This window comes from Tripterygium wilfordii, chromosome 4 (genome assembly GCF_013401445.1).
Source record: "Tripterygium wilfordii isolate XIE 37 chromosome 4, ASM1340144v1, whole genome shotgun sequence".
Classification (NCBI taxonomy): Eukaryota; Viridiplantae; Streptophyta; class Magnoliopsida; order Celastrales; family Celastraceae; genus Tripterygium; species Tripterygium wilfordii.
In genome coordinates, this window is record NC_052235.1 from 15,209,218 (window position 1) to 15,232,863 (window position 23,646).

At 34.9% G+C, this 23,646-nt stretch overlaps 3 protein-coding genes across 3 annotated transcripts; 1 reads left to right on the forward strand and 2 right to left on the reverse strand.

Moving 5' to 3' along the window:
- Positions 1–7,146: 7,146 nt before the first annotated feature.
- Positions 7,147–8,182, reverse strand: LOC119997907 (ricin B-like lectin EULS3). The gene is made up of 4 exons (XM_038845138.1): positions 8,066–8,182; positions 7,842–7,961; positions 7,458–7,674; positions 7,147–7,341 (listed from the first exon to the last, which is right to left on the reverse strand). Coding segments are annotated over exons 1-4 (441 nt in total). The 5' UTR covers positions 8,168–8,182; the 3' UTR covers positions 7,147–7,339.
- A 10,028-nt stretch (positions 8,183–18,210) lies between these two features.
- LOC119997771 (ricin B-like lectin EULS3) lies at positions 18,211–19,582 on the forward strand. The gene is made up of 5 exons (XM_038844960.1): positions 18,211–18,306; positions 18,471–18,607; positions 18,713–18,832; positions 19,025–19,241; positions 19,371–19,582. Coding segments are annotated over exons 2-5 (441 nt in total). The 5' UTR covers positions 18,211–18,306; positions 18,471–18,505; the 3' UTR covers positions 19,373–19,582.
- A 2,692-nt stretch (positions 19,583–22,274) lies between these two features.
- LOC119997392 lies at positions 22,275–22,975 on the reverse strand. The gene has a single exon (XM_038844370.1). It carries the CDS (start codon positions 22,919–22,921, stop codon positions 22,463–22,465), a length of 459 nt encoding a protein of 152 aa, XP_038700298.1. The 5' UTR covers positions 22,922–22,975; the 3' UTR covers positions 22,275–22,462.
- Positions 22,976–23,646: the final 671 nt, after the last annotated feature.

Here is a 23,646-nt window from a genome sequence, read left to right on the forward strand (position 1 = left end):
TCTTCAAAATAGGACAGAGACCTGTTCATACAAAAGTCTTGGGGATGGAATGACTTTCTGCATAGCTGGTAGGTCCAATCCGTGGAGAAAATGTTTTGCCCCCTAAAACACGCCACTTAAGATTCTATATCCATAAATCACGCTAGATAAGAAAAATTTACAAGTGGATGTGATAATTCATCCAGGAATTTCTACATCATCTTCCGTGATAACACATGAAATCCTGATAATAATTGACTATGATAGAAGAAGTTTTTACATTCAATGATGTTATTTATACTTATAATAATTGACTAAAAAATGAGAAGTTTAAACATTCACTGATGCTAGTTATAATATTTACTGTTACCAATTGAGAAATTGAGAGAAGTTGTGATGTGAAATGTATTACAGCATGATAACTTATATGTCTGAAGAAGATGTATTAACAGATTTTACACATACATAGCACCAAGGATTACTTCATGATGTCTTATTTTCCATCTTCATATTTTATTTCATAAATACCCCTGAAAAACTGGAAGCCAAAACCAGACTTTTGATTCGAGAAAGACATTATTGATTGAATTACAGAACATTCTAAGATGCAAAACATGAGAATATACCGAAGCATTATGTTCCACTCTTAAGAGAGAGACAGACATAGAGATTAGAGTGTGAATCTTGAAAGACCAATCATAGATTCAAGAGGCAATTAAATTATTTATGTGCCCATTTTTATTTAATAAAATTATAAAGTTCAGTGAATTGCCGTGTTTTCATTTTAGTTCTCTCACATTTCCTCCAAATGTAGTGAAGTTACTTCTCCCGGCCTCTTTAATCCATTTGGAAAAAAATTACAAATGGATGTGATCATTCATCCATGAATTTCTACATCATCTTCAGTCAGAACTGGCAACTAGCTTGGATGCATCTTCTTGACTTGGGGTCAACTAAAACCTATCATTCACGTCATTAATTAGCTGGATACTTGCTTGGATGCATCTTCTTCACTCGGCGTCAATGACTTGTTAGAAACGCTATGCATAATAGCAAAAAAAATTAATTTTGCCCATTAAGGACGCCATTTCCAAAGATTAGGGGATACTTATTCCCCAAAAATGTTGACCGATTTTACACATACAAAGCACCAAGGATTACTTTGTGATTTCTTATTCTCCATCTTCATTTTTATTTAATAAATGCCTCTAAAAAACTGGAAGTCAACACCAGACTTTTTTAGAATACTACTATCAGTTTCGAAAGTGATAGTCCAAATTTCACATTTTAAGGTCAATTTTCACTTTTGTTTTTGAAATGTGAGTTTAAGATAAATTTTAATCTAATGAAATGCTATAGGTGGTATTAGACCATCTGCATCAACTATTCTTAACAAATTCTCTATATTTACAATAAAAATTCACTTTCTACAGATTTACAATTTGCCTAAGAATATCAACTCGCATCAAATACTCTAAACCAATTCTTAATCATTTAAATATTCAATTTAACAATCATCTTGTAATGACCCGTCCCAGAGGAGGGTATGCGGGATTACCAAATTGCCCAAAACATAAACTGTCTATGCAAAATCCTCCAAAAATCATTTAAAACAATCTCAAAATGAATTAAATGTATTTAAAAATCCATTAAGACATAATTAATAAGTCTTTAAATTTAAACAAAGTAGAAGTCTTTATAATATTAACCCTACACTACCCATAAACCACAACTGTATCCGTAGGGAAACCGCTCATGCCTCGAAAAGTTGACCGCCTTCTGTGAATTCACTTGAAAGGGAAGAACAAAAAATAGAGGTTGAACTAAATAGCCTCGTAGGGGTATAATACCCGATAGGGTTTTTCTTTCTTTCTTTTTTTTAGAGAGTGCGAGTTTTGTGAAGGAAGGATACATATATATCGTAAACTAATTTAAGTTTTTTTATTTTTTTTAGGAATTCTGATTTTTACCCCATACTTTCTTCCATTTCTTCTTTTACCCTCAAGAATCTCATTTGAGTTCAATTATACCCCTATTGAAAATTTGGGGTTTTACACATCTTTAATTGATTTAAACTCAATTCATTTTAGAACTATTATAACACATAAAATCTTACCATATTAAAAGAATACATAAATTGACATTAATATTTTCCTAAACTTAAATATATCATATTATAATAATTATTCTATTCAATATTTAATTTGTTGTAGGCCATATAAAATAAAAAAAAACATTTCCAATTCGTGTTTATGTTATACAAAACGTTTAGAATAAGAAGTAACATGTAAATGACAAAAAAAACCTCACCCGTATCCCTCACTTTAAAATAATATGATTAACTTATATATCAACAAAATTATACTATCTTATATGGGATCCGGAATGTAGCCTAGGAGTAGTAGCTATTCGCTTTTACATAACATTCCTCTTCACTTGGTAGAAACTAGAAAGTCAATTCCTTACTGATATCCATAAACCCAAAATTTTCCCTAAGGAATAGACGTTGCACTTATTTTTATTTTTTTTTATTCAACCACTGATCATTCAACGTTCGGATTCCTAGGATTGATATTTGAGACCCACAATGAAAAATAAGCGAACCAGATCTTATTGTTCGTGGATAAGCCATATTGTTGTTTTTGTGAAATCATATATTGTTCTTCAAACTAGGACAAGACCTGTTCATACAAAAGTCTTGGGGATGGAATGACTTTCTGCATAGCTGGTAGGTCCAATCCGTGGAGAAAATGTTTTGCCCCCTAAAGCAAGCCACTTGATATTCTATATCCATAAATCACGCTAGATAAGAAAAATTTACAAGTGGATGTGATAATTCATCCAGGAATTTCTACATCATCTTCCGTGACAACGCATGAAATCCTGATAATAATTGACTACGATAGAAGAAGTTTTGACATTCATTGATGTTAGTTGTAATAATTGACCAAGAAAGAAAGAGTTTTAACATTCAATGATGTTAGTTATAATAATTGACTAAGAAATGAGGAGTTTTAACATTCACTGATGCTAGTTATAATATTTACTGTCATCATTTGAAGAAATTGAGAGAAGTTGTGATGTGAAATGTATTACAGCATGATAACTTACAAGTCTGAAGAAGATGTACTGACAGATTTTACACATACATAGCACCAAGGATTACTTTATGATGTCTTATTTTCCATCTTCATATTTTATTTCATAAATACCCCTAAAAAACTGGAAGCCAAAACCAGACTTTTGATCCGAGAAAGGCATTATCGATTGAATGACAGAACATTCTAAGATGCAAAACATGAGAATATACCGAAGCATTATGTTCCACTCTTAACAGAGAGACAGACATAGAGATTAGAGTGTGAATCTTAAAAGACCAATCATAGATTCAGGAGGCAATTAAATTATTTATGTGCCCATTTTTATTTAATAAAATTATAAAGTTCAGTGAATTGCCGTGTTTTCATTTTAGTTCTCCCACATTTCCTCCAAATGTAGTGAAGTTACTTCTCCCGGTCTCTTTAATCCTCATCATTTAACTCTCTAAAATATCAATCCAAGCAAGACTCTTAATGAAACCAGTATAAGATACATGCACATTGTAGCAGAAGTATGAATCAATAACATCGATCATAGGTAACTCTTCAGAGAAAAATTCAAGGCACAAAGATGTGATCATTGGTCTTAGTACATGTTGTCCCACATCACTTGGGTAGGTCCAATTATAAGTAAAGACACACCTTCTCACATGACAAATGTCTTTTTCTTTAGCCTAGGTACCATTAAAGTAGACAGCCTAAGAAGAACAAAGTCATGCAAACCCGATATATCTACGAGATTAGAAGACTAATACAACTTTCATGCCGAATTTTATTAGAGAGATTGCATCATATCATGAACTCACAATGCAACAATGAGTTCATTGTCAGAACCTGCAAGAAACTCAGTCTTTGAATCACTTCAAAGTAATGGAAGAAATACGTACCTCATCGGAGTTTTGTCATTAGAGAGAAGTCCCAGAAGCTAGAGAAGGTTTCTGTACAAACATTGAAACGATACAGTTAATTGTTGCTTATAAAGATTCGAGAAATGATAAAACCTGCTAACCAAAAAAAAAAACTGTTATCAGAATTCTGTAAGATTGAGTACATATACACATATATTAGTAATCCCAACACCTACACCTAAACACGTTTTCCCAATTAATTAATTAATAATTAGAAACTTTTGAAATAAATAATACTTAAAAAAATAAAGTAGGGAACCAAACATCTGTTGGGCATCTTCGCTAAAGTTCTTCCATACAGAGAAAGTGAGTTCTGTTAATGCTTTCCCAGATTGAGAACACCACTTTTGGATGGTAATTAGACAACATTGATGTCTGCTTCCTCCGTAATTTCTCGGAAACAAAACTTAAGAAGGAAAAGATTCTTCACAGGGGCATTTTCTTTCTTCTCCTTCGCAAACTAGTGTCTAGTAGACTAGTGCTCTTCAATTGTTCTCAGATGAATATTCGGAATAAATAAATGTTTAGTAAGTACTAAATGTTTATTTTTATCCGACGTCTATGGTGGGGTCGGCAGCAGAGATTGGGAATTGGAGATATCAATTGGGATCTTTAAATGAAGAAGATGAAGATATTGTTTCTTTCAAGATTTGAGTTTTGGGTTTCTCTTTTGATTCCTGCTTTTGGAAGGAAGAAAAAAACGTAATCCCCAAATGGAAATTTTAAGATTCAATATTGATTAAACAATGCTCCTGATCAGATCAAATTTGGGTATGTGATGTTGAGATCCGGGTTTTGATCAAACAATGCTTCTTCATAATTCATGGAACTTATGAGGGTTTAATGTTATTCTCTGCTGTCTATTCTGTTCATTTTCCTTACTTGCTTTTGATAATGAAATTACAAAGCAGAGGAGACAACATGGGTGATTAGTACTCTGTTTCAATGGAAAATCTAATCAAATTTGGAATTGAATTGTGTTTATGCTGTTAATGATGATAATTAGTACTCTGTTATTCTCCTTTCCTTTTTTTCCTTGATTTTCAAGTAATTAAGTAAAGTTTATTGAGGAAATCAAGATTAAATCACCAAGGGGAAAATCTGATCCAATTTGGAATTGAATTGTGTTTATGTTGTCGATGATGATAATGGAGTTACAGAAAGGAACATATAAAATTCTTCAAGTAGAGATATTTTAGGCTGTCTACAGTTAAGATGGAAAATTCAAACTTTTCCACATGGTGGACTCACACAAGGGTCTCTCTTCTTTCTTTCTTTGCTTGATTTTTATGTAATTAAGTAGCGTTTATTGAGGAAATCAAGATTTAATGACTAATTGATTTCTGGGTTTTTTGATTTGGTAAGTAACATGGCACCCACCTTTTGTCCAGTTCTGTACAAGTGGTCGGCGACCTCTGTTTTTTTAATGAATTCAATTAAACATGTTCTGGAAAAAGACAGAAACAGAGTCATTGTTGACCGTTCAACAGAGAACTGTATTTCTGTTTTTTTTATTCAACTAATCAAAATTAGTTCTCTCTTTTTAGCTCTAATGAGGAATCCACAATCATGTGTAGCTGGCTACATGAAAAAGAGAGTAGACAAAGCATCTCACGTGAGAGACACATTGACGAATGAAGAAACTGATGGCTAGACCTGTAATACAGAGATTCATTACTCAAAAGTTCTGCAATCTAGTCTGAATCAATATTTTATAAACGTAGGATATGTACAATATTTTATATCCTGTTTTGAGTATTGGCCTTTTGGGCAGTCAGTACTAGATTCTTTTATGGTTGATTACTTAGATTATTTTTTTGAAAGTCTGCTTTATAAACATGAAATGTATGAAATTGTTTTCGAACTCCTTCATGGAATCATTTCTTATTTGGTTTTCTTTGTGAGGGTTCATGGTGTTTGACTATAAAGATTGTTGTCTCTTGTGCCTATGTTACAGTACAGTTCAACTTCATCACTTCATTGATTATGTTATGAGTGAGATTTGAAGTGCCCAAAGTAAAATAGTTGGAGTTCTTTGATTTGTGTAATCTGTAGCAATTTGTTGTTGTTCTGGCAGAAGTTTGATGCAGTGTTTTATGGATAACACTGGCAGTAGTTTTATACAGTGTTTGAAATACTTTGTTGCATTGGCAATAGTTTTATTATGTAGTGTTTTATGCACTGCCAGTACTGCAGTAGTGTTATGCAGTGCTTGAAATTTTTTCATGCAGTGGCAGTAGTTTTATATAGTGTTTGAAATACTTTTATGCATTGTTTGATGATGCCTACCATGGAGGAGAATCAGGAGATTAGTTCCCAAACTCCATCCACTCCAACTTTATCTGAGAGTGCTGTTGATTCACAAACAGAATCAGAAGCTGCAGCAACACGAGTAGAAGTGTCAGGAACTGAAAGAGAAGTTGTAGCTGCAGGGACTCCCATCTTTAGAAATGAAAATAAATGGGTTGTAAGGTTTGTCTATAAACTGTTTGACGAAAGGACTAACTAGTTGTTATTGAAGCATTACTAACCTTCTTAGCTAGAAGAAACATATCCAAATCCTCAATCATCTTTTTCATCTATAGATCCATCATAAAGTTATCAAAAGTCATTGGGTGATCTAGAATATCAGAGTGCCAAAAGCTTCCATGAACCACCACCACCCACCTCATAATTATGTGTTTTATTTCAAGAAATGATCTCGTCTCCACCGTTTGAACCCATGATCTATTGGAGACCATACTAGCATATTATTTGCCAAATGACGACTCTTAATAAATGGCTAAGCATGAAGAAAATGTTATGAAAAGAATTGATATAACAACGGAATTAAGAGTGCAAAAATTAATAGACACAAGATTTGCATGGTTCGATAATGTGTTTACGTCTACGGAACTGCAGAGATTTTCACTATTAAGAAAAAAAGTACAACACGCAACTTTAGAGTTACATCCACACTCTTAAACCCTAACTATATACTGAGCAGTCGACCCTCACATGCGTAAGCCTCCCAAAAAATTCACTTTCATATTCACATTTGAGTTGGGTCATTAAGCCGGGTCTCCACACACAACGAGCATTTTACACACAAAAAAGCCCAACAGAAAAATAATTTAGGCAACTACAAAGTTAATTGTCATAGAATTATCGAGATAATTATATAAGCAAACAAGAGTTATTATTCCAAGTATATATATAATATTATATACGGCAGCATAAGTGCAGTCCACATCCCAGCTGTTGTAACAGCTATATTGTTACACAACAAGGTTTTATTCCGAATATACATACATACACACACATATCTATATATGTAGATAGATGGCTATTGGCAACATCATAGCGACTTCCTCCTCCTGCAATTTTGTACAAAAAAGGGCATTTTAATCCTATGAATGCATGCAATATCCTCAATCAAATTAAGGGGAGTTACTGAGTGTGCATAACAACTCTTGTCTTCCAAGAAACTTACAATAGGGGACAATTTTCCAGAGCTGGTTAGGTCCACCACCATTCCAATTCGCTATCTGAACTGTAGAGCCACTATGGACAACCCCATCTTTAGCTTGCAAATTCATATTAACATTGTTAATCATCCAGATAGGACTATAACCTTTGCCCCACGAAGATCCATCCGTCCAAAGTAGAGACTCGTCCAAATCACTGGGATCGAAGTCCACCAGCTCCACCTGCAAATGATGAAAATTTTGATCGATATTTATATAGAATATCTAGAGGACAAGATGATCAGTTCCATATAACATAATAGAGCGCGCTAGCTTGGTGAGTAAAAAAGAAATATGGATCCAAAGGAAAAAAAAAAAGAAAAAAAAGTAAGTTGTTGCAGACTTCTTACATGTTTACCGTCTGCATAATGTTTCAGGGCCTGACCAGTACCATTATTAACAAGAGCAAATGCTTTGCGGCCATATTTGTCCACCTTTCCCTTGGCATATTCCTCATGCTTGCACCAGTGCTGCAACAACAATTTCATAAATTGACATAGACATCAGAACAGAATGCATGTTGATTAAGCTTAGATTTCCAAAACAAGAAAATAGATCATTAATTCATACAGACCTGACATTCATTTGAAGAAGCGCGAGCAAAAACCGCCCTGCCATCTTTGATGGATAAATTGTAGTTGGGGTCTTTCAAGCAGATCACCTTAACATCATCCATGGTAGAAGTCTGTTTTGTTGAAGTGAAGGTAGTAACTTCATACGGAGATATTGGATAAGCAGCTGTCAATACAACGAAGTAATCAGTCAGGATATTGTAGGCTTCGTAGCTTCATGACGGTTACCATGGACTCTACAAACATAAATATGTTATTACTATTATACATATATATATATATGTATAAAAGAATTTATTGAAATGAAGACAACGAAAACAAAGCAGGGTGAAGAGAACGACCCATATCGAAACGACCTAAATTTGAAATGGCTTGATGAGGGTAGGAGGCATGAGTTATCTATATATAGTAGTCAACTTGTAATCTTCTTGTATGTGGGGCCTGAAAAAATTTATGAGGAATGATATTCGTTTTTTTGACAACTTCTAATCTTCTTATACATGGGCCTGAGATGTGTGTGTGTATATATATATATGAAAGCTTATACACACATATACTATACAAATAACAAATAAGATATTGCCCGTTGTTCAAAACAGGGGCTTCGTTAAAAATAAGATATTAGCGTTATTCAAAACAGTGGATGGTGCTAAACCTTTAGAAAATTAAATATGGGTGTTAGATGCCCATTAAAAAGTTATAGGAGTGTCCTATACAAAAAAACCTCTAAAAGAAATGGTAACGTTCTAAGACGGGAGAAAATGACGCCGTCAAGGGAAGACAGGATAAAACGATGCCGTAAAGGGAAGACATGAAAAGGGAAAGTCAGGCAATAAGGAAACGACGACGTTCAAATGAGCTTCTCTGAAAACGACACCGTTTAGACAATCACAACACCCCCTCCAAGTTGAAGATCATTGGGTTTCAGTGATGTTTAGCTTGGACATGAAGGCATGAAGTTGACCAACATTCAGAGGTTTTGTGAAGATATATGTTGGCCGCATTATCGTTGATATATGTCGTAGATCGATTAATTTCTTCTCAACCTTTTCGCAGACAAAGTGGCAATCGATTTCGATGGGTTTAGGTCTATTGTGGTTGATTGGATTTGAGGCAATGTGTATAGCAGTTTGACAATCACAAAAAAGAAGAATAGTCTGTTTTTCTTTTGACTGATTTTCATTCCTTTATCAGATCTATGGATTTCTAAACCTAAGAAATATTTTAAATCTCCTAGATCTTTGACTTTGAAGCAGGAAGATATGTAGCTCTTGATTTCTTTAATAATTAGAGTTAAAGAATTCCCTCCAATGGTCATGTCATCTACATATACAAGAAAATGACTTTAGAATAACTCCTTTTATATATGAACATAGAGTAATCACATTTTCACTGCCTGAAGCCAAATTTCAATTTCAGTATGAAATTTTTACTTTTGATATTCCATTGTCTAAAGGTTTGTTTCAAGTCATATAGAGATTTGTTAAGTTTGCACATATACATATTCCAGAGTACAATAGACATAAAGTATTTAGATGCAGATTAGGGTCCGAACAAGTAAATTATACAAGATTTCTATGTTTGGACCAGGAACCGATTTTAAACCAAACAAAATTTTTGTGTTTGGACTCAGATTTTGGAGATATAAATTATGTCCAAACTTAGTTTAATCTGGATAGGACAAATTCGGTCCTAACGTAAAACGGAAACTGATAAAGGTATGATCGTCATCAATACCTCCGAAAACAATTTAACTCAAAGAACTTGAGAACAATTCTCGTTTAGTATGATACTAATAAAATTCAAGTGTCTCCCGAATTACAACTCAAATGAGTATTTATACTAGAAAAGAAACCCTAAACCTATTAGAAAAGCAAACAAAGGAAACCGAATTAAATAAGGAACGTTAAAAAGTATGCGCAATAATATAAAGTTGCCGCATAGACCCCTTATACGTCCTAATTATTATATAACTACTAAACTCGTCCTACATCAGTCTCCTCCACTTGAAAATTAACTCGCCCTCGAGTTATGATTTGACTAAAAAGAGTTATCTTTACCATGATACCCAGAGAGAGTTGCTGTAATTTTACTTAACTATCAAGCGCACGAATACAATTATAGCATAGGTATGCAATAGCGAGGTCGATCCCACGGAGATTTGTCAAGTAATTCCAATTTCTACTCAATTAGAATGTCTAGAGATGACCAAAAAATAAAACTAAATTATTCCTGAAAATTAAAGAGAGATTGTGTGGATTTGAAAATCAATAAAGTGCAAGAATATTAGAAAGATTCAGGGTGTTTTAAATCAAGAGAATGCAAACTAGGACTTCGATTTCACCAAAGCAATCCTATTCTATGTCTTATTTGGTTAAGATTCAATTCTCGTTTCTAAGGTTCGTTTTTATCTAAAATATGAAACGCCATTGATTGTGGTCAAGATCAACTATTCTTAAATTGTTATCTAGCCATTGATTGTGGTCAAGATTACAAACAAGAATGCCTTAAGTGCAAGAAGAACATCAAGAACCAAGAGTGTCTACGCATGGATCGTGCTTCAACAACATCTCATTCATTCACAAGAGCTATATCAAGTTTACCCATTGATCGTGGTGTAATCTTGTCTCAAACATGTATCTAACTAATGGTGATCAGTCATTAAATCAACACATGATATATGAAGCACAATGAATAAAACTAGAAACTTGAATTGGTAACAAATTAATTAAGACATAGAATAGTCATGCTAAGCTACATCGAATCCCTAGTAAAAGAGTTTAGCCACACATAATAGATAGAAACATCAACAATTCAAGAAAGAACAACATCAAAAACTTAAGAAAAAGAACACCCTTTATAAAGTAATCTTGGTGAAGAGGATTCCCCTTTTAAGAACCTTGTTGCCTTCTTCTCTCCTAGTGATGTTGCTCTGCAATATCTTGACCTTATGTGATTTTTGAGTCTCTCCCTTAGGTCTGTCGTCTCTTGCTGTGTATGCTAGCCCCTTTTATATCATCCTTGGTTAGGTCAAAGTCATCCGTATGAAAGGAAACAACATAATCCTAGTAGAATTAGAATCCTTTAGTTTCCTCTTGCATAAAGATTTCCTCCAGCTGAAATATGGAATCATAATAGTCAAAGATTCATTCAAATCATAAATTGATGCCCTATTAGTTTCCTTCAAAGGCTGGAAACGTCCTTGGGCTTTCAAGAAGTCTCAAACCAATATTGTTAAGTATGAGCCCGGATTCCAGATTTTCTGGCCTGCGCAGTCCGTATTCAAACTGTCATAACTTTGTCCACAAAACTTGGAATCACAAACTGTAAAATTATTCAGAAACTAGACTTCCATATCTTTCCAACGATATATGACACAAAACCCAGATCTTCTCAAAGAATTTATGGTGACCTTCACAATTGGGCTGGACTGAACAGTGGCAGATTTTGCTGAAATTACCAAGACTCACATATACATGTCCAATAACATTGTCAAAATTACCATTGACATAATTCATCATCCAGGATTCAACTAAGTGAAATGCAAACAAAAATAACATAAAACACCCAAGTTTAACTTGAAAACAAAGCAATAAGTTAAGAAAGAGAGGTATAAAATCAACGTAATTTTACAGTCATCAAGAGTCGATCCTTTGAAGTCTTCGAGTCCATTGATTGAATTTGTACTCTTTCATCCCAAAGAAATAAGTATTTCAAATAAGACAATTTGTTCAACGTACTCATGAACTCAACGAATCCCATAAAATTCGGACAATCCAAATTATTAGTTCTTAACATCAACTCTTTGATAATTGTCAATATTAAGGAACTAATAATGAAATTAGAATCCTCCACCCCAATAAAGTAAACACGTTGCATCTCACACTTTGTTGCCAAATTTACATAATTTTGAGATTGGTGAACAATATTGTCTTCAATTGAATCTGCATTTTCAATCACAACAATTTCGTCATTATGGTGCATTAGTTCTTCTCTAACTTCTTTTTCGACCAGAACTTGACTTGTAAATTCTTCTTTACGCTCCACAACCTCAACTTGCGATACATTCTTTGAACAATTTTCCAACTCTTTCTCTATAAAATCACTAGAACATGTATGCTTCTTAAGCTCTTGTGAGATTTGATTAGTTTCAATTCCTTCGACTAATTGAGAATTGTCTGAATTTTCTTTGCACAATACCCCACCTTCATCAAACTTTGAATCATCATCACTAACTGGATGTTGTTGTTGGTGTCTGCGATAATTTTTCTCAACAGGTTGGCCTTAGGCAAATCCTTCGACACGCGCTCTATCTACTTCAGGTCTCCTGCCGTTGTCGTTAAGGTTCAATCCGTTCAGCAAAGTCCTGATTTGTTGTAGCTGTTCACGTAACTCCCGCCGCTCGGTTCGTTGTTCATCACGAAACCCCTCGAATGCCTCCAACAGGGCCCAACCCTTGATCTCCGTCAACCGGGTTGTTGTCTCTGCCTACGTTTTCTATCATTGAACAAGGAAAAGCCTTGCTCCGATACCAACTAATGCAGAATGGAAACTGATAAAGGTATGATCGTCGTTAATACCTTCGAAAACGATTAAACTCAAAGAACTTGAGAACAATTCTCGTTTAGTATGATACTAATAAAATTCAAGTGTCTCCCGAATTACAACTATAAGGAGTACTAGAAAAAAAAAACCCTAAACCTACTAGAATACTAGAAAAGAAACCCTAAACCTATTAGAACAGCAAACAAAGGAAACCGAATTAAATAAGGAAACATTGAAAAGTATGCGCAATAATATAAAGTCGCCGCATAGACCCCTTAAGCGTCCTAATTATTGTAAAACTACTAAACTCGTCCTACATTAGGTCCTCCATTGCAGATAGAGTGTTGCCCCATCCCTAGCTAGGATTGATGTTTGGGAAAACGGAAAAATGCATAACCGATACCTGATTCTCTTTTTTTTGGTTATCAGGATAAAGGAATCCCAAAGCAGTTTTTCACAACCAACGAGAGGTGGTTCTGTTAACAATCAGCTGAGTTAGGCATATGTGTGTCCAAGATTCGATTACAAACTCAGCATATGTGTGTCCAATGTTCGATTCCAATGAGAAGTAAATTTCTCTGGGTATTTCAAAAAAAAAAAGCAGCTTTTCACACGCATAAATTCATTTCAACGTTTTTTTCTTTTCATTTTTTATCATGTTTATCATTACCCTGCCGATCTTCTCGATACAATAAAACACATTGAATGGATTGTATTCCATCTTCCAAATTTTAATCCACCTGGTGGATTCCACTGTATTTTTCAAGTTAATTTGTATGTCATTTTGGACAATGCTAGAGACTCCCAAAATATAACCCCAAAAGTCCCCTAAATTTATGTAGCATTAAAATAGTCGTTGATTAAAAATAAACATGTAGGGTCCACTTCACATCCAACACTCCACATTAAATAGGAGTCTTTTGGGATCACTTTTTGGGGTCTTAAGCATTATCCAATTTGTAATTTAGGTTTCCATTTTTAATTTTGGGTTTACATTTTATTAAGTATTTTATAAATAATTTACCAATAACTCGTATATTTTTGTATTTGAATTATTTTATTTTATTTTTTTCAGAAAGAAAGAAAGAAACATTGCGTACATCAACAATTTGAGGCAAACGTTGACTGGAGAACAAACCACGATCAGGTTTTTTAAAGATGGGTTTCATTTAATACCGTGTCTCCAGCTTTTTTCTTTTTAAATTTAATACTCATATCCACCTTGGGACTTGCGGATCTTGTTATTTGTCTTTTATTTTTTGAAAGGCCCACAGGCCACATACACGCTAAGCCATGCCCGAGTGGCATGAAGGCCACCACAACGGATGGAAAACTACCCAAATCCCAAACCCCCTGATGAGAATTGAACCCTTGACCTCAAGGTTCTGGACAGACAACCTGACCAACCAGGCTATCTCCCATTCTCTTGTTATTTGTCTTGTTAAAATATCACTTGTTTTGTTAAAATGTTTTATGTCTTGTTAAAATGTTATCTATTTGAAGATTTGAAACAGATAACATATCATAACAGATACGATATTAGACTAGTTGTTGATCCAGTTTCAAAAGGAAAAAAAAAAGTACAAAAAAGTAATAAAACATCAAAGTGATTCATCTTGATCCGAGGAGTTCATTGGTGGTATTGATGGTCATCGGCGTTGGCCGTATCAAGCTCTCTTCAAAATGATGACCGTGATTTCACAAAACTTCTTCAGCAATTGAAGTGATAATCGACGATCGATGATGATTGGGCTTTGTCAGGCTGATCTAGAGTTTCATTTCAGTGATTCGTTCGTCAAAAACGATGGCCGAACAGCCAACTTCTATCCGACGACATTAAGATAGAAAAAGAGAGAGAAAATGAAGAGGGAGAAGCCTATCAACTTACCAAAATACCCTCTCTCCTTCTTCCTCCTTTCTTCTTCCTCCTTGCACCACAATATCGAATATAAATGTATTGTGGTCCATTAAACTTAATTAAAAAAAAATACAAATTAATTAGAAGATAATGAAGAGCACTTGAGATTTATTCTGTCTCTCTTGCTCTCGTTGTAAAAAAATAAAAAAAAACACTTATATATAATTCCTAATGAATAATCGGGCGGACCACTTCAACGTTCAGAGTGATCCGATTCTTTGAATTTTTTTTATCAGGATAAGGAATCCCAAAGCAGCTTTTCACACAAAGAGTAGTCAATCGTTTTGAGAACATATGCAACACAGCTAAGAGTAGTCGAATCGTTTTGAGAACATATTCAACACAGCTAAGAGTAGTCAAATCGTTTTGAGAACATATTCAACACAGTTGTCCTGAATGCGATATATTAATGGCTTATGAAATTACTGCAAAGAATAGTCAATCGTTTTGGCTCATTATTGGGAACATTTCAACAAATTTTGATCTCATCTCGTGTGTTGATATTATAAATTATTTATCAAGTATTTTGAAATTGACATAATATTTTTAATTTAAATATAATTATAACTTAATTTTTCATAATTTTATATTCTATTGAATTTATCTATTGGTTAATATAAGATTGTATTGACATTAAATATTTTGTAAATTAGTAAGTCATTTGCCATAGTGGATTGGCGGCCTGAGATTTGGATGTGGCTTAGTTGTCACAAAGTACAACGCTGAGTTGGGGAGTTATTCGTTTAACAAACAAATTAAACGAATATAATTCCTCATAAATTATTTCGGGCCCCACGTACAAGAAGATTACAAGCTGCCAAAGAGCTGAGTATAATTCCTCATAAATTACTTATGAAAAGAACTTAATATAATTCCGCATAAATTATTTCGGATCCCATGTACAAGAAGATTACGAGCACAAAGTACCACGTTGAGCTAGAGAGCTCCTCGGTTATCAAAAAAAGACATGAATATAATCCCTCACAAATTATTTCGGGCCCCACGTACAAGAAGATTACAAGTCGCCTACTATATATAGACCCTCATGCCTCCTACCCTCTTCAAGCCATTTCAAATTAGGTCATTTCCATAACGTTAACTTGGGGAGTTCCTCGATTATAAAAATCAAAAACTAAAAACTAAAAAAAAAGATCTGAATATTATTCCTCGTAAATTGTTTTGGGCCCCACGTACAAGAAGATTACAAGTCACCAAAGAAACGAATATAATTCCTTTAGAATTATTTCGAGCCAAGTACAAGAAGATTACAAATCGCCTACTATATATAGATTCCTCATAAATTACTTATGAAAAGAACTTAATATAATTCCTCATAAATTATTTCGGGCCCCATGTACAAGAAGATTACGAGTACAAAGTACCACATTGAGCTAGAGAGTTCCTCGGTTATCAAAAAAAAGACATGAATATAATTCCTCACAAATTATTTCGGGCCCCACGTACAAGAAGATTACAAGTCGCCTACTATATATAGACCCTCATGCCTCCTACCCTCTAAAAGCCATTTTAAATTAGGTCATTTTCATAACGCTAAGTTGGGGAGTTTGATAGGTATGATAATACCTATTATTTTTGGTAGAAATATCCCCCTCTTAAGCTTTATTTTGATAAATAATGAGTGTATTTATGTGTTGATTTATATTTTGATAGGTTGATTGCGGTTTGGATGAAAAGCGACGGAAAAAGGGCTGAATTGAAGAAAATGTCCACCGACCTTCGTGTGTTCAAATAGTCATAACTTTCTGTCACGTTATTGGAATTGAGCGAAACAAAAGGCATTGGAAACTAGACATCTCAAGCTTTCCGTAGAATCTAAAATCATGCAAATCGGAGGTCATATGGAGAAGTTATGGTCATTTGAATCATGTGCCTAGGGGTAACGCGCCTAGGCGTAGCGCGCCTAGGCGCACAAATTGTGCACGCCCAGGATCACTCCTGCACGCCCAGTCCAGAGAGTTGGACTTGAATTTGAAGTTGTGCACGCCTAGGATTGCGCCTAGGCGTGCGCCTAGGCGTTTGCCTAGGCGTGGTGCGCCTAGGCGTGAAAACAACGCGCCTAGGCGCAAAAAGCAATTTTCTGGGGTGTTTTAAGTCGCGATTTGTCCGAGCTGCGGGAGTTTTTAGACCTAGAATAGAATTTCTGGGGAGCGAAAGCAGAGGGGGAGGCGACTCTTGGAGCTAGAAGGAGAGATTCTTCAGCTCAACTTGGATCTACTCAACTAATTGGGTTTATTCATGATTTTCTCATCTCTCCTTTTGTGTTTTTCTCTCATTATGTGTAACTAAACCTCTTGTGCCAAGGCTAGGATGAAGCCTTGGGTTTGATGACTTTGTTTATGACTTGATTTACATATATATGAGTTGATTAGGGTATAAATCTTGTGTTTCTATGTTTGATTGCAATTTCTTCATGCTTGTGGTGTTTGGCCAACACTTTAGGTTTTTGGATGAAATTGTTTGGAGAATTTGCTTAGACAATAATATGTCAAGTAGATTATGCTTCTTGAAACACTTGATTATGAATGTGTCTCCCTTTAATTAGGTGACAATTTGTATGAATCCTAATCTCCATAGAACTCCATGAATTCCTATGCATGTTTAGACCAATAAGATGGCTAGAATGTATTTAGGAATATCCGACCTAGACCAATAAGATGGCTAGTAATCGATTGTAGGGAGATTTGGCTTAAGTGCGCTAAAACCGACTTAGGTACGGATTCGTTATGCCCGAATTAGCAAATATGTGTGTGAATTTGTGTCATTGCAAGTCATTTCCCAAGGGGGATTCCAAAGCCTTGGTGTTCATTTCATTCGCATTAGTTGCATCCTTATTCTAAGAAAATACCAAAAACATTTTGCTATTTGCTTGTCTTAGTTTAATTACCAACCCAAACAATCTTGAGTTGATCTTTACTTTGTTTGCATTGTATATACATACATACAAGTATAACTTTGGACTAGACATAACACCGTCCCTGTGGATTCGACCCTTGCTTATCATTGTGCTGTAGTCGCCGACTAGTACACTTGCTAGTAAGGTTAATTTAGACCCAACAGAGTTCCTCGATTATAAAAAACAAAAACAAAAACAAAAAACCAAAAAAAAAATATCAGAATATAATTCCTCACAAATTATTTTGGGCCCCACGTACAAGAAGATTACAAGTTGCCAAAGAAATGAATATAATTCCTCGTGAATTATTTCGGGCCAAGTACAAGAAGATTACAAGTCACCTACTATATATAGATTCCTCATAAATTACTTATGAAAAGCACTTAATATAATTCCTCGTAAATTATTTCAGGCCCCATGTACAAGAAGATTACGAGTACAAAGCACCACGTTGAGCTAGAGAGTTTCTCGGTTATCAAAAAATACATGAATATAATTCCTCACAAATTATTTCAGGCCCCAAGTACAAGAAGATTACAAGTCGCCTACTATATATAGACCCTCATGCCTCCTACCCTCTTCAAGCCATTTCAAATTAGGTCATTTCCATAACGTTAACTTGGGGAGTTTCTTGATTATAAAAAACAAAACAAAAAACCAAAAAAAAAAGATCAGAATATAATTCGTCATAAATTATTTTGGGCCCCACGTACAAGAAGATTACAAGTCGCCAAAGAAACGAATATAATTCCTCGTAAATTATTTCGGGTCCCAAGTACAATAATATTACAAGTCGCCTACTATATATAGACCCTCATGCCTCCCACCCTCTTCAAGCCATTTCAAATTAGGTGATTTCCATATAGGTCATTCTCTTCACTCTTCTGCTTTGTTTTCGTTGTCTTCGTTTCAATAAATTCTTTTATGCATATATGTATATATAATCAAGTTAGTACTATCATATTTATGTTTATATAGAGTCCATCGTAACCGTACAATATCCTAACTGATTACTTCGTTGTATTGGCAGCTGCTTGTTCAATATCTCCGTATAAAGTTACTACCATGGATGATGTTAAGGTGGTCTGCATGAAAGACCCCAACTTCAATTTAACCATCAAAGATGGCAGGGCGGTTTTTGCTCGCGCTTCTTCAAATGAATGTCAGGTCTGTATGAATTAATGATCTATTTTCTTGTTTTGGAAATCTCAGGTTTAATCAACATGCATTCTGTTCTGATGTCTATGTCAATTTATGAAATTGTTGTTGCAGCACTGGTGCAAGGATGAGGAATATGCCAAGGGAAGGGTGGACAAATATGGCCGCAAAGCATTTGCTCTTGTTAATAATGGTACTGGTCAGGCCCTGAAACATTATCCAGTGGGTAAATATGTAAGAATTCTGCAACAACTTACCTTCTTTTTCTTTTTTTTTTCCTTTGGATCCATATTTCTTTTTTACTCACCAAGCTTTATTAATGACCAAGCTAGCGCGCTCTAATGCTCTATTATGTTATATGGAACTGATCATCTTGTTCTCTAGATATTATATATAAATATCGATCAAAATTTCCATCATTTGCAGGTGGAGCTGGTGGAATTCGATCCCAGTGATTTGGACGAGTCTCTACTTTGGACGGATGGATCTTCGTGGGGTAAAGGTTATAGTCCTATCTGGATGATTAACAATCCTTTTATGAATTTGGAAGCTAAAGATGGGGCTGTCTATAGTGGCTCTACAGTTCAGATAATGAATTGGAATGGTGGTGGACCTAACCAGCTCTGGAAAATTGTCCCCTATTGTAAGTTTCTTGGAAGACAAGATTTGCTTGGAAAAGTTGTTATGCACACTCAATAACTCCCCTTAATTTGATTGAGAATATTTCATGCATTCATAAGATTAAAATACCTTTTTTTGATCCAAATTGCAGGAGGAGGAAGTTGCTATGGCGTTGCCACTCGCCATCTATCTATATATATAGATACGTATGTATGCTTGTGGTTTCCATAAATTTAGAATAAAACCTTGGTGTGTAACAAAATAGCTGTTACAACAGCAGGGGTGTGGACTGCACTTATGCTGCCTTATGCATAATATTATTATATATATACATGGAATAATAACTCGTGTTTGCTTATATTAGCTCAATAATTCTATGACAATTTGTAGTCGCTTATATTATTATTTTTCTGTTGGGCTTTTTTGTGTGGAACATGTTCCTTTGTGTGTGTGTGTGGCGACCCAACTTATTGGTTGTGAATCTTAAAAGTGAATTTTTTGAGAAGCTTACTCTGTGGAGCGCATGTGAGGGTCGACTGTTTAGTATAGCGTTAGGGTTTAAAATCTGGATGTAATCTAAAGCTGCATGTCGTACTTTTTTTAATTGTACGACTTTAGTGTCGTTCTTTAGATTTTTGTGGCTCTATTGTGGCTAGATTTTGTTTAAAGAGGAGATGCAGTATAAAAGGTGGCAAGCGAGATCGAGTCTCAAACCCCAATAACTTGTATGTCACGTACTCCTCCATCTTCTACTGAAAGTGAGTGAGAGATCTTTGATCGATGGAATGAGTGAGGCAAGAACTGAAGCATGAACGAGGGAGACAAAGCAAGATTGGTACAAGAGACAGGTTTGCAATTGAAGCAGATATATAAATAACTGGTTCATTAACCAAAGAAAAAGGAACTGGCATAATAATCCTTCACCTTCTACTACTCCGAAGAGCAAACGCAAGAGGTGCTGACTTATATCTTCCTTTCTTGTTCAAATCAAAAGCCCTTGTCATCTTTATGCCTGCTTTGATTTCCAAAAGGGCAAGCAGTGCAGGTGAAACCAACAAAGAGCTCTTCATGTAATCGAGAAGATAGCAGACCCAGATCTTTTCTTCGTTCCGAATTGATAGAAGTTAAGCAGCAGCAGCATCAAAGACTGTATTCTAAAAGTTTGGGGTCGATTACGTGAGACTATGAGAAGATCAACGAGAAATTGATGGAAGCTAAGCATCAGAGCACAAATTTTTCACACTATTGATGCAAGTAGAAACATTCTGCGGTTGTAGATTAGAAGCTATTGTATCCACTAGGGGACCCGCGCGTTGCAGCGGATAATTTTGTTGGTTTTTTTTATGATGGTTATCTATATACTTTGATGAGAACATTTGGCATGCAAGTTAGAAGGATTCATTTAAGAATATAGTTAAAATCAGTGGCATTCTAAAATTTGAGGAACCAAAGTAATCAAACAGGTTTATTGCGTTAAAAACAGTGCTTCATCATATCCACATTCCATACATATACTATTGAGAAAAGTTCTAAGCCCATGACGTGTTTTAAACCCGTGAGTCTTACACGACTTTGGAAGCCTTGTGATGGTGATGAAGGTATTTATACTTTTCAATAAGTTGAGTTGGACTTTGGATAGATTTTGCGTAGCCCACAAACCCAACAACATTATGATACTGTTCACTTTGGGGCAAAGGTCTCACGGATTTGCTTCTCCAAGCCCAACATCCTTATTTAGGCTCAAAAAATCAGTCATATTATGTTAGGTAGTGGGAACTCTTTATCTACTAACCGCTCCTTCCTTTCTTAATCGATGTGGGATCATTAGGTGGGTTGGGTTTGGACTTGGAAAATCGGACAGTACCTTACAAATGGGTTGGGCTTGGACTTGAATTTGGAAAAGTGGATAATATCTCATAACGATAGTCAAGTTTGGGCAAGAGAGTACATTGATATTTCTTAGCAAAGGTATTAGAGAGATGTTGTTTAGCTTGAATGTAGGTTGCACATGTGTGGCTATGCGACTCCTAGTTGACCCGGGCCACAAGTTAGGAAGAATTTGTTGAGTAAAGTAACACGTTGCTAAAATAAACATTTAATGGACATGTGCTATAAGCTTATATGTAACATTAATTTAGTAAGACGTGTTTTAAAGTCATAATCCTTGAAAAGAAGGCTATGTAAGCTCTTAGACTTGGGAAAACATATATTATCTTACAATGGGGATAGGGTGCTCCAATTTTTTACTACAATTGTAGCTACAATTATCCTCCAAAATAATTTTAAATAATAAATTAAAATATGTTTTTGAGTATTTTGACTTTCACAATATTGGGATATAGTAAATTTTGAAAAAAAAATCAAAATCCTAAATTCTAAACCCTAGAAGTTAAAATTTAAACCTTAAACCCTAAACTTTAAACCTTAAACTCCAAACCTTAAACACTAACCTAACTCCAAAACTCAAATATATCATCTTCAAACAAACAAAACCATGATTTAACATGGTTTTTTTTAGAGAACTGTCGCGCTACTATTGTAACTAAAAATTGGAGTCCCTGTCTCTATATATTTTGAAAAAAAAAATCAAAATCCTAAATTCTAAACCCTAAAAGTTAAAAGCTAAAATTTAAATCTTAAACCCTAAACTCTAAACCTTAAACACTAATTCCTAACTCTAAAACTCAAATATATCATTTTCAAACAAACAAAATCATTATTTAACATGGTTTTTTTTGGGAGAACTATCACGCTATTATTGTAACTAAAAATTGGAGCCCCTCCTATCTCGGTGCAATGATAGTCAAGGTTGGGAAAGAGAGACCATTAATATACGCTAACACATATAATGCCATGTAATGTCTTGTATTGTTTTGGGTCTCCTCACTCTCTTGGATTTCCATCAAAAGACGGCCATACCTTGAAACTGCCTAGTAATTTCCTACAACCGTCCAAAACCTCTTGCGTTGAATAATTTTAAACAATGCTTCTAGAGGATAGAGCTATGTTATTGATTGATTGGGTCATCTTTTATTTGAGTTCAACGTGCCGCCAATTTTGATCAACTATGACTTGTATCCATTTCTGTTCAAATTAACTTGCAATGGGAAGAAATCAACAAATGTTCTCAAAAGAGAAATTCAATGAATAATAACAGTAATCTACCATAAATGAATCAATGAATATTAAAGCCCAATGAATGTAGAGATACGTATGTTCATATTTCCAATTCCGTCCCATCGATCACAACCCAGAAGATCCTCTCTGTTTCTCAGCGGAAAAGGGTGGAGCAAACCTCGCAGAGAAGCCGCGAATCAAATCATCATCTTCTTCTTCATCAATACCGCCATCAAAGTTCAGAGCATAACTCTGTGGATCGTACTGAAACTTATTATTCCTCTGCAACCTCTTCTTGTTGAAATATCCACCAATCTTTCTAATGAAATTCTTCCACTTTGGTCCTGCCACCAACTCTGTAGTCTCCTTCACCTTCCTCAGTTTCTCCGCCCACCATCCCTCTCTGTTTTCTTCTCTCTGGTTCAATAGATGGTTATATTCGTTGTTGTCGTTGCTTCGACGATGATTCTTGAAGCTAAAGAACTTGAAACAAGCACACCCACTTGGTGATTCATCTTCAACAACATAGTCATCAATATCATCTGATCCTTGGCTGTGCTCCTTCAATGGTGAAATCTCTTCCATATTAAAAAATCAGTTTTTTGTGTGATAGAAGTGAGTGAATTGTGTATATAATGAATATTACAGAGGTTTTATATACAGAGAGAAATAGAAACCAACACGTAGAAGGAAAAAAAGACGAAATATCAAAGAAACAGAGGTTTTGGAAACTATGGGCCGGCTCCTCAGTGACGCGGTGGAGTTGGCCACGCGCTTTGAGAGAGGCCAGACTGAAATGGTCAAAGAACAGCAACACAAATCGAAATTGGATGTTTGGATTGGATCCCAACCATAAAAAAATCTCTTAATTTTTTAACGATTTTTTTTTCATAACCGAGAAGGTTACACAAGTTTGTCCCTTGAACATCCAAAAAATAACCATCGAACTTTTATGTTTCCATTTATTCGTAAGGTAAATTTGATCAAAATCCAACACGTGTCCACAACATTATTGCTTGTCGTGGAAATAGAAATCTGGATCTCCCAAATCCATACGATTGATCTCGGAGAGATCCACCACTAAATTATCTCCCCAAACGAAATACACATGTGATCCTTTGTGGATACACTTTAAATCTTTAGATATTTCTTGAAATATTTTAATTTTTACTTCCAATTTGATAATTTCAGAGGTTGATTAAATTAGTTGGTGTGTTTCTTTTTAGAAGTTCATTGGTGCTCATCATAAGCCTATCAAAGATTTTCCGCGCATGCTACCTCCAAGCAATTTGCTTAGTAGTTGGCAAAGA